General features: G+C 32.4%; 1 protein-coding gene across 1 annotated transcript; it reads left to right on the forward strand.

Annotated features, from left to right (window-relative positions):
• Window positions 1-2,788: 2,788 nt before the first annotated feature.
• On the forward strand, window positions 2,789-3,562 carry LOC137651034 (craniofacial development protein 2-like). Its single transcript, XM_068384174.1, has one exon. The coding sequence runs from the start codon at window positions 2,789-2,791 to the stop codon at window positions 3,560-3,562; it is 774 nt and encodes a 257-aa protein (XP_068240275.1).
• Window positions 3,563-12,500: the final 8,938 nt, after the last annotated feature.

The raw sequence follows: 12,500 nt of genomic DNA on the forward strand, positions 1-12,500 counted from the left end.
CCTCCCCCCCCCCCCAAAAAAAAAAAAAACCCTATAAGAGGGGACAGGAGGAACTTCACTCTTAGATTATGATAATATTTTGGTTGCAAAAATCTGTCAAAGTTCATGCAATGTCATTTGAATGGGCATTTAAATACCATTGCGTCTATGTATGAGGGAATTCCCAGAGAAAAATTTACCAAAAGTTCAAAGTATAGATTTACGAAGTGCAAACTCATATATATATATATATATATATATAAAGAGAGAGAGAGAGAGAGAGAGAGAGAGAGAGAGAGAGAGAGAGAGGAATGTAGGGATTAATATTGATGGGTAATACCTTAGCAACTTCAAATTTGCAGATGACCTAGTTCTGCTTAGTGAATCATGGGAGTAATTGCAAAAGATGAGAGAAGATTTGAATAGATAAAGCAGAAATATATGACTGAAAATTAATATCAGGAAACTAATATAATGTCCAATGAAAATGAAGAGACAACAAAAAAAGATTATGGATGAGCCTCTAGAGATGTTTCTGATTAAACATACTTAGGAAAGACAGTACAGTAAGTGTTTCCTCAAGACAAAGATCGGAAATGAAGGATAGGAATGGATTGGAGACCTAATGGTAAACAAAATGCTGTTATGAAATGTAACATGCCACTTTCTCTAAAAAAAGATAAGTAATTAATCAAATGGCCCTATCAGTATCGATTTATGTTTCGGAAACTTACTACCTTACTAAAACTATATAACAAGCTAGTTGTAACTCAAAGAGCTATGGAAAGAATGATGATGGGAATAACATTAAGAGGAAAAAAAAGGGCAATTTGGATATGAGTGCAAACTAAGGTAGAGGATATTCTAAAAACATGTAAGAAAAAGAAATAGACATAGACAGGATATGTAATGAGAATAACACATATGAGATAGGCAACAGTATACGTAATGAGAATAACACATAAGAGATAGGCAATAGGAATAACAGAATGGGCAACTAGAGATTACAAGAGAAGCAGGGGAAGGCAGAGAAGACGAAGGATTGACAAACTGCGAAAGTTTAAAGGTGTGGACTGGCTAAGAGACCTTAAACAAACGAAAGTGGAAGGACGTCTAAGGCCTTTTTACTGCAGTAGAGTAGTAACGGCTGACAATGATTTGGGCCTTATTCATCCCACTCGTAGCATGGCCACCACAAGCCATTAAGGTCGAGATCCACTGAGCTTTAGTTACATTAGCTTCTGTTAATTCCTAAACAATTTGGTTACTTAAAAACTCTTGGATATTGAAATATACCACCTTATAATTTTATGATAATTAATGCCTCTCCCTAAAAATGATACACTGACCATACTCAAAATCCTATTAATATTGTACCATTGAAAAAAAAATAACTTTAATCAAAAACACAGCCCTGTTATCACCAATATAAAAAATATATTGTAGTATAATGATCCCTGGTCCAAGCACCGAGAATATATCCTACGATTATGACTCCCGAAGTCTGGGCATTAAGAAACATACAGTACTATACTATAGGTCGTGACTGGGAACCACTCATATAATATATATACTACAACTGGCAAGTTAATCAACCTCTCAAACTCCAAATTACCTTGTTTGCTTTTACCTTAAAACTTTTACACTTTAAAAAGTTAATAAACGAATTCTAAGACCGTTAACTAACGCCCATACAGTAATATATAGAACACTGAATATCCAAAGATGTCTTAAGCACACTCAAAACTACACTGGATAACTACTTAAGTATTATCAAAAATTATCTAACTCTCACTGCGCTTCTTAACATGAATCGAGCGGAAATTGGTCTTAAATAATGATGACTGGAATAATACTCCCGTTACAGAAATAAATATATTCTATATAAATTACAAACCTTTGAAAAGAACTTATATAATATTACTCACTGGAGAATATATATATATATATATATATACCTATATATATGTACACACAAACACACACATATATATATATATATATATACATAGGGAAGAAAATTTCCTGATATTGTGCTCAATTGGAATTAAATTTCTGCCTCATATGTATATATATGTACACAGTATATATATATATATATATATGTATATATAGGTTTATATATATACATATACATGTTTATATATATATAAATATAAATATATATATATATATATATATATGTATATATATATATATATATATATGTATATATATATATATATATATGTATATATATAAATATATATATATATATATATATATATATTTATATATATGTATATATATATATGTGTGTGTGTAAATATAAATATAGATATAGATATATATATATATATATATACATACATGTATATATATATACATATATATAAATATATATTTATATATATGTATATATATATATATATTTATATATATTGATGTAAATATATATATATATATATATATATATATACATATCATTTGATGTATCGTGCTAATGAATCCTCTATGGATCTAGTCAGTCATGGAAAGAGAAGGTGAAAGAATTACCCCCAGTCCCGAGCGTAGCGGGGTGCTAAAAATATCCCGGTTCATAAATACTAAAGAAAAACTGAATATAGTTATTTGGAGTGTTAGAACCATGAATCAGATTGGGAAGTTGAAGCAAGTTTAGAGTGAATTTTTAAAATATAGTTTAGATAACATGGCCCTAAGTGAAATACGTTGTAAGGGGACTGGTAAGGAAATTTAGACCAAAGGAAATTAATTTTGTAAATATATTCACTTAGGAAGATCAGGTGGAGCTGGAATAGAAGGGGTAGGAATGATGATGACAGCAAGAGCAGAGAAGGCATTAACTGAGCGAAGGGCTGTAAATAGTAGATTGTTAATAGCAAAGTTCAAATCACTGCAGTGCAATATCCATACATTAGTTTGTTATGCGCCAACCAATTATTCCCCTGTAGAGAGGAACAATGAATACTATAAACAACTGCAGGGGATAATAGATGACCTCCCTGATAGAGATATGAAAATTGTGATTGGTGACTTCAATGCTAAAGTTGGAAGAAATAATCAAGGGATAGAGAATGTGATGGGTGGCGAGGGTTTTGGCGAAGTATCAAATGAAAATGTTGCATATTTCATAAGTGTCAGTTCAGTAATCATTCTCGTCATTGGAGGTACGCTATTCCAACAGAAGATCATCCACACGCATACATGGACTTCACAATGTGGCAATTACAAAAATCAGATAGATCATAAGAGGAGGAGGACTTTGAGAAATGTAAGAAGCTATAGAAGGGCCGATATTGGTAGTGATCACCAGTTTCTCATTATCGCACTGAAATTAAAATTGAAAGCACACAACAGAGAGATAGATATAATACCTAGGTTTGATACAATTAAGCTTCTAGAGGAAGAACATAGAGAAACATTTGCAATTGAAAATAGTAATCAATTTGCAATCTTAGAGACTTTAAGACACGAAGAACAGACAATTATTGAGGAATGGTGTGATATTAAGAACATATATCAGTTACTTGGTAGTGAAGTCTTGGTAAAGAGTTACAAGGAGAAATCGATAGATAGCGAATGATACTTGGGGTACTATACAAAGGAGACAAAGATATAAAATGATTGTTGAAAGTTCTCGAGGAAGTAATGATAATTACAAGGCAAAGCATGCTAAGTTTTCAAATATTAGCAGCGAGGTCAACCGAAAAGCCAGGAATGACTGGAGAGAGTATTTAGACAGTAAAGCAGATGAATCTGACAAAGCTATGAATTTAGGAAGTGGCTATGGTTTGAGGATAGCTCAGAGAATTATTGATGAACTCTCACTTGGGGCAAAGAAGAATCATATATCCATCAAAAAGAGAAATGGCTCTGTTATAGCAACAGAAGATGAAGAAAGATAACCTTGGATGGGACACTTAGTGAGGTTATGAATAGGACATATGAAGGAAGTAATTTGATTGATATACCTGAAGCTGAGGAAGATCTTGCTGTGCCCATAAATTAAGTCAGTGTGTTTGAAGTCGACGCTATCCTAAAAAAACTAAAGAGATGGAAAGCCTCTGGATACGCGAGAATAACTGCCTAGATGATACTGGCCGAAAATGAAGTGACTCCCAGACTACTTACAAGATTATTTTGTAGAATGTGCCATGAAGAGGCAAAACCTTATGAATGGGAACTAAGAGTGATGGGGAAAATACCTAAAAATGGAGGCCTGATTGATTGCAATAATTATAGAGGCATAACACTTACATCAGTTGTTATAAAAATATATGGTATGCTTATTCTTAAGAGATTGGAGGGAAAGATTAATGAAAAGATGAGGGATCAAAAAGCAGGATTTAGAAAAAATAGAAGTTCCACTGACCAAAATTTCTTTTTGAGATACGTTGTACAGCAATGCGTTGAATATAGAAATGCCCTTTTGATGGTATTTTTGGACTATAAAAAAGCCTTTGATAGTGTGCACCGGCCAATTTTGTGGAGAATCCTGCGTTGTTATGGAATTTCTTTTAAATATGTAAATTTGAGTAAGTCTTTTCATGAGCACAGCAAGTGCAAAGTTAATGGTAATGGAGTCTTGTCAAGTGAGTGTCCAGTGAAAAGTGTAGTACTCCAAGGGAATGTGTTGTCATCTATGTTGTTTATCCTCCTCATGGACTTTGTAATGTGTAGAACAGTCAAAGATGGTGGAGAAGGATTGGACCGGATTGGTGATAGGAATATAGCAGATCTGAGTATGTTGATGATGCTGTCCTTCTTAGAAAAACACCACAGGATTTACAATGTCTGCTTACCAGAGTACATGAAATATGACACGAGGTGAGGCTGAAGATAAATAAAAGAAAGCCAGAGATGATGGAACGGAGTATGCAAGGGAGGATGAAATATCATTGGAAGGAGAAAGGATTAATGAGGTAGAATCATTCAAGTATTTAAGAACAATGATCTGCAATACAGGATCTTTAGAATTAGAGTTTAGTGAAAGATTGAAACAAGCAAATCAGACAATGGCTACGTCAAGTAAAATGTGAAAATCAAATCGCATAGAATTTCATATAATACAGAGACTATATATGAGATTAGTGAGCTCGGCGTTACTCTATGGACATGAGTCATGGTAAGACAATGAAACAATCTCGAATAGATCTAGTAGATTTGAGAATAAAGGCCTCAGAAGTATATTGGGATTTAAATGGCAGGACAGGATTAGAAATTAAACTATAAGAGAGATTAATCGAGTACCATATGTGGATGAGATCATGATGAGGGTTGACGGAGATGATTTGGGCATGTTCTTCTCACTCCCCAAGAGAGATTAATTCACCAAAAAGTTTAACTTGGCTCCACAAGGCACTAAAAGAATTGGAAGACTCTGGCCTACGTGGCTTAGGACTATAAAGCGCAAAGTAGGAGATGATGAATGGAGACGTATTGAATTACAAATTCAAGACAGAGACGACTGGCAAAATCTATCCGAGGCCCTTTGCGTCAATAGTAGTAGGGGGAGATGATGATGATGATAATATATATATATATATATATATATATATATATACATAAATATATATATATATACTTTCCTTTTTGAAGAAAGTAGTATTTTAATTTTTATGGTCTCATTTTGTTTACCAAATACTCTTCTACCATGATTATCCTTCTTTCAATTTCCGTCTTGGGTCGTGGGGAAAAACCGACTTTTTTCCCTTAGTGCGCATATTCATTAAGAATTGAACATGATTTTATTTTCACTTATGTTCATTTTCAGTCCTATATTTCAGCTTTTTCTATTCAAATATTTTATCATCTTCTGTAGTTCCTCACATGCACTAAACACAAGTATGTCAACTGCAAATCTTAAGTTGTTGAGTTATTCTCCATTAATATTAACTCCTACAATCACCCAATATAAATTCCCGAATACATGTATATATATATATATATATATATATGTATATACACTACATATATATATATATATATATATACAGTACATATATATATATATATATATTTACATATATATATGTATATATATATATATATATTTATATATACAGTATATATATATATATATTTATATATACAGTATATATATATACATATATATATATATATATATATATATTTATATATACAGTATATATATATATATATATAGCATATGTATATATATATATATATATATATTTATATATATATTTATATATATTTGAAAGTTGGTAAAATGAAAAACCGTAGATACGATTCCTATATAAAAAAAGGAAAAATAAAAATCTACCGTCCTGAGATGGGACCCATGCATAACCTTGCCAGAGTATCAGTTAGGGAGCTGTAAAATCTTTACTGACTCCGGACGACATAAACTCATATCCTACCGACTTCCTGCTCGAAGTATATGATTTTTCTTCATAAATCATCTTTCCTGTTCCTATAAATCTAATAGTCTCTCTCTCTCTCTCTCTCTCTCTCTCTCTCTCTCTCTCTCTCTCTCTATGCTGGGCATGCATACTGTACATATCGATTCTAGTGCAAGTCTGATTAATACCTAATGTTTGCAGATTTGTTTTTCTCATACTTTTCATGACGTTTCAATCTATATAATACAATAGTTATGTACTCCAGAGATTTTTATAGGAAACTGTTGAAGAAAATGGATTTTATTATTATTATTATTATTATTATTATTATTATTATTATTATTATTATTATTATTATTATTATTATTATTATTATTATTATTATTGTTGTTGTTGTTATTGTTGTTTTTATAAATTTTTGTTGTTACTCTTATTTTCAATAATTATATTACTATAATTTTTATAATAATTATTTTCAATAGTTTTATTGTTTCTTAAATTACATAAACATTCACATAAAATTAACCATCAATGACCAAAATAGTCGGTTATATTAGAGTGAATAAAGCTATTAAAAACGGTATCGATAAATATTCTCTCTCTCTCTCTCTCTCTCTCTCTCTCTCTCTCTCTCTCTCTCTCTCTACCAGCCAAAGGAAACTCTCGTCTATAAAGACTGCTTCCTTACCTGTAGGGATCCTTTGGACATATGTATCTCTGGCTTATTCTTCTCAGCTTTTTAACCTCATTGTCTGGTCTTTTTTTTTATTTGGATCTTACTATTTTTTTTTTTCATCATTATTATTCTTCCTATCCCCATATTTCTCTCAACTTTTTCCACTATTATTTTATTTCCGTAAAAGAACATAATTTTCAATTGCCCTCAAACTAAAAATAATTTTCAAAGCTTTCTCTACGGTTTCTTCACTGTGGTTTTTTTCAACTTCCTAAAACCATATATCCTCTAATCCAAATTAATATTTCTCTACTTTTTTTTTTCTACATTTAGTGTACTTCCTACCACCCGTGAGAAGTTCTAATGGTCTCGTTATCATATTTTTGTCAATGTTATATTTTACGTATTTCCACCACCTTTGAAACATTGAATATTTTATGGTGCGTGTATATATATATATATATATATATATATACATATATGTTCATGGAAAATTTGTTATATTTTAATTCATTCAATTATAAAGAAATTATGAAAATATAGAAAGAATGAAAAGCAAATGATTTCCTAGGGAATTCTCCATATAGATGACGTAAGTCTTTAAAAAAAAAAAAAAAAAAAAAAACAAGGACATTTCAACACGCCTTGGGGTAAATTGAAAGTAGTTCATACAAAATTTGACTTATTTTCTTGTTAAGTCGGGGAAAGGTTTAATGAATATTGACAGAGATTTTGAAGAATTTTGGAAAACCAATCATGGTATAAAATTGTGGAAAACCAAAGACTTTTTTATAATGAGGTAAAAAAAAAGGAATTGATTAGAATATCAATAATAACGAATCACTTGAACGTTACTAGAACAGCAAAGACAACCATTCAATTTTCCAAATGTGATGCCTCGGTTACTTCATAGAGAGGCTATGTTATTTCTACCTTCAAAATGTATTTATACATCTCTAAATATATGATAAACAAAGATACTAAAATAATACTTCACTGACCTGCGTGTGCGCGTGTAAGAATTGCAAAATATAATTTCCGGAACCTTTTAGAAATATCTCGTTAAAAACGAAAAGCACATTGCAAAATATTATATAGAAGAAATCACAACAGCAATAAACATTTTTCAATGTCTAGGAAAAATTATCCAAAAAATATTCCTTATGGGAAAAGGATTAAAAAGAAATAGAAAATGTAACAAAGGGTTAATTCCCCTATGCACTTTAGTCAAGCACTTTTCATCTGTTTTAACTAAAAGGAAAGACTATATTTACGTTCCTTTTTTTTTTTAAATGAGGTATTTTTCATGTCAGCGTGATATCTATATATGAAGTATTTGCAAAATGAAACTACCAAATCCTATGCTAGTGCTCATCTGTATAGCGCTGTTTGGACATCTTGAATAATTTACCCATAGTTCTTGTTCACGCAGACTACAAGTAAAAAATTGAAACAAAATATCGGAAATCATATTGATAGCAAATTGATTAGTACAACAGTAATATTTTTCTGAATTCCCAAAGGAAAATCATTATGGAAAGACGTTGCATCTAGAAAATGTCCAAAGCCTTGGAAAACTGTAGAAATAATTACTAAGAGAATTTTCAAAGGATTTCTTATAATATTGCAAAACTACGCAGAAGCTTGAAACAGATAGCAAATTAGTCTCGAATTCTCGTGTTGGAGGTATAAATATAAGTCGTTGATAATTTACTGAAGTCTACAGTAATAATATTAACAATGGCATATTAATTCCTAAATATTTGTGGATGACGATCAACATATGAGCTTGGTTTTACTGTATTTAAATACTAAGACTAATAAATTCTTTAGTAACGTTCATACATAATTACCATTGACTTTCAGCGTTAATATAATTAATGATTCCATATCACAGATTCCATCTGGTATGATCTTCTAAATCTATGCAAGCTCCAAATAAATTTCAGGTTACTGGTATTCTAAGTACACGACCGATAATAAATTAACGTCAACTTTTTAATATTAGCGTGATATCTCTCTCTCTCTCTCTCTCTCTCTCTCTCTCTCTCTCTCACACACACACACACACACACACATAAACTCAAACACATAAACACACACAAACACAACAATGATAAAAAGCCCGATATATAACAAATCAATTAAAATACAAGGTGATATCGCAAGTAACGTTTATGTCTGAGTTCGAAAATAATTTTAACTTTTTTTCAACTCCCCTCTTTCAATAGATCCCAGGAACATCATTCTTTATCTGGACAAGACCGTTACTTTGTTCAAGCCTCCTACCTTATATGAATCTCGGAACAGCATATAACTTAACTCTTATCTGAAAACGAAATCAGATCTTCATGACAAATTCATTCGTCTTCCTTTATCTGAGATAGACCCTAACTCCATTTCAATTTTTCTACTTTATCTGAGCGTGGGAACGACATTTAACTTTCCTGTTCTACCTTAGAAGGAGACCAGATCTTAACTTGTTTTTTGTTTTTTGTTTATCTATTATTAGCTGTGATAGACCGTACGTCAATTTTGATTCTAACCCTTTATCTGAGTCTGAGAACAGCATTAAACTTTCTTGTTACCTAAGTATGAGATCAGATCTAAAATCCATACCCATTCCTCTTCTTTATCAGAGCTATTGTAGACCGTCACTTCTCAATCATCAACGTTGATCTGAGTTTGGGTACTGCATTCTACTATTCCCATTTGCTTACGAATTAGAACGAACCTTAACTCTAGTTCTATATACCTTTTTTTTATATGGGCTAGACAATAATTCCATCTCGGTTCTCCTAATCTATCTGAGCCTGAGAAAGGCATTCAACTTTCCTCCTTCACCTCAGAATGAGGAGGAACCTTAAATCTTTTTCCATATATTTAAACTTTATCTGAGCTAGACCGTATTTCTATCCTCGACCCTCCTACCATATCGAGGCCATTTAGCTTTACTTTTTCTTGTGAACAAAAACGGACCTCAACTCCTATTTCTATCCATCTTCCTTTATTCCAGCTAGACTGTAACAATATTTTCAACCCTCGTATTTTATGTGCTTGTGAACAAGCATTAACTCAGGTCAGAGTATGGCTATGAATCATCATGAACTTTTCATGATAGTTAAAATTGTTATAATTTGACATGAAATGCAGATCAATTCATAGAATGAGAATAGAGGGGGATCATTTATGAAATGTTCTTTTTAGAATCTACAAATAAATATCTCTCTCAGCTGGAACTTGAAAAATCTTCAGAAATTTTTCACACCTTTTACGAGAAGTTCTGAGCAAGTGTGCCCTATGTTTTCTCTAAATTTACTTAAGACTCTTTTTGGTTACTTCTTGGCATCATAGCGGTGTGGGTTTGAAAACTTTGGTAGTCTCTCTCTCTCTCTCTCTCTCTCTCTCTCTCTCTCTCTCTCTGATGCATAAATTCTCATAAACACGTTCTACGAGTATATCCCATTATCACCTTATCCATTTCATGTTTTTCATATTCTGCCATTGTTCCCTACAGTGACATCACACATATTAGATCAATGAAAAAAAAAAAAAAAAAAAAAAAAAAAAATAAAAAAACATCAGCAACAGCCAAGCGGAGAACGACACCAGGTGAAAATTCTATTATAAGAAATGAGATTATCTCTTCAGGTTGACAGTGTTCCTCGTCTCTGTTCGAAAATCTAGTATAGTTTTCTATTGGCTATTCGAATGTTCAAAATAACTTCATGGGTTCAATTTTGTTGTTATATGGACCCAGATTGGTTTATCGGGGGCTAACACGGTTGGCTGCAAATTGGAGAACTGCCCAGTGGGCATTGTCTGCTTTCTTTGATTTTGGGATGAGAGAGAGAGAGAGAGAGAGAGAGAGAGAGAGAGAGAAGGGGGTTGGGAGTTTCTTCCTCATCCTTGCATATCTTGAGGAAGCATCTGGTTGTAAAATTTGAGGGGTAGAGATGTCATGTTATTGTAGCATTTCAAGAATAAATCCACATCAACGTTGAAATATTTTGAGGAATAAAATTCATTATTATTATTATTATTATTATTATTATTATTATTATTAGTAGTAGTAGTAGTAGTAGTAGTAGTAGTAGTAGTAGTAGTAATAATAGTAGTAGTAGTAGTAGTAGTAGTAGTCAGAATCTACAGAGAATGGTGGTTTATAGTGTGCTGTTTTAAGTGGCACACTCTTTTGCACCAGTTTAGGGTGTGTATCAGTTCGTACCTTCTCGAAATTCATTTTCAATGACTAGGGGTATTGTCAATGGTGCTCCTGTGATTATTGGTGCCAATTATACCTACATATGACATAGCCCCCCTTACTTCAATTTGCAGATCTCTCCCCTTTTCCTCCTCTCTTGAGTGCCACAGTACTTTGTGATGTATGAGTGATACATTTTTTGTTGTCTTGTCAGCCACAGTGATGTCTGATCGATTGGCTTGCATAAACCTGTCAGTCCTCTTACTTTAATCCCAGAGTAGCTTATCCTTATCATTTTCTACCACAGCTTGAGGTTGATGTTCGCACCATTTGTTGCTTCATTGTATTGCATATTTTCTACTGAGACTCCAATGGAGAGCTTTAGGCATAGTATCATTTCGTGTCTCATATTAAATCTTAGCAAATACTGAACACTCACTGGCGATGTAATTGATGGTTTCGTTTGCCATACATTTTCTGCAGTTTGACTAGGTTATTTCCGTCTATAACTCGTATATATATCATTTTCTTCAGGCCTGATATTTGGTACCATTACCATCCCTTCAGTTTCCTTCTTAATTTCCTACATCTGTAGCCACTGCAATGTTTCATTCCTGGCCAATTCTCCAGTTTGTCAGAAGAATTGTCCATTCATTACTTTTCTTTACAGTCATTCTTGTCTCTTTTTTTCTGGTTTTCTTCTTTGCTTTCTTTTCATTGCCTCTCCTATTATCCCAAGGTATTTGTAGCATGCTTCATTTATGTCTTTTATACCATTTTTCTTTTCAGTCTTAATAACTTTTCCTCTCTCTATGTTAACTACTAAACACTTTTCTATTCCAAACTTCATTTCTGATGTCTCCTGATACTATTCTTTCCGTCTCTATTAACATGTCTATTTCCCTAATACCTTTTCTGAACAACTAGGTGTCATCCATGAACATCAGGTGGTTTATTCTGCTTCCTCCTTTTTTTTAGTTGGTATTCAACGCTTTTTCAGCAATCTTGTTATGGGAACCATGGCCACTCTGAACAGTAGTGGTGATAATGAGTCTCCTTCGAAGATTATTCTCCTGATGTTAACATCTGCAAACTGTGTTGTAGAACATGTAAGTATAATTTTCCACTTTGTATTGTATTCTTGAGGAAGTTAATGGTATTATCCTCTGCACCAAACATCCTATCTTTAATCATTCTATCAGCCATTAGAGTGGTATCAAGTCGAACGCTTTCTTTTAGTTTACCCATGCCATACTCAGGCTGCTTCTTCCTCTCT

The sequence above is a fragment of the Palaemon carinicauda genome, chromosome 12, assembly GCF_036898095.1.
Source record: "Palaemon carinicauda isolate YSFRI2023 chromosome 12, ASM3689809v2, whole genome shotgun sequence".
In the NCBI taxonomy this organism is placed as follows: Eukaryota; Metazoa; Arthropoda; class Malacostraca; order Decapoda; family Palaemonidae; genus Palaemon; species Palaemon carinicauda.

Excerpts from the sequence above, each read along its gene's own strand:
- LOC137651034 (XM_068384174.1), top strand. The coding sequence starts at position 2,789 with ATGATGATGACAGCAAGAGCAGAGAAGGCATTAACTGAGCGAAGGGCT.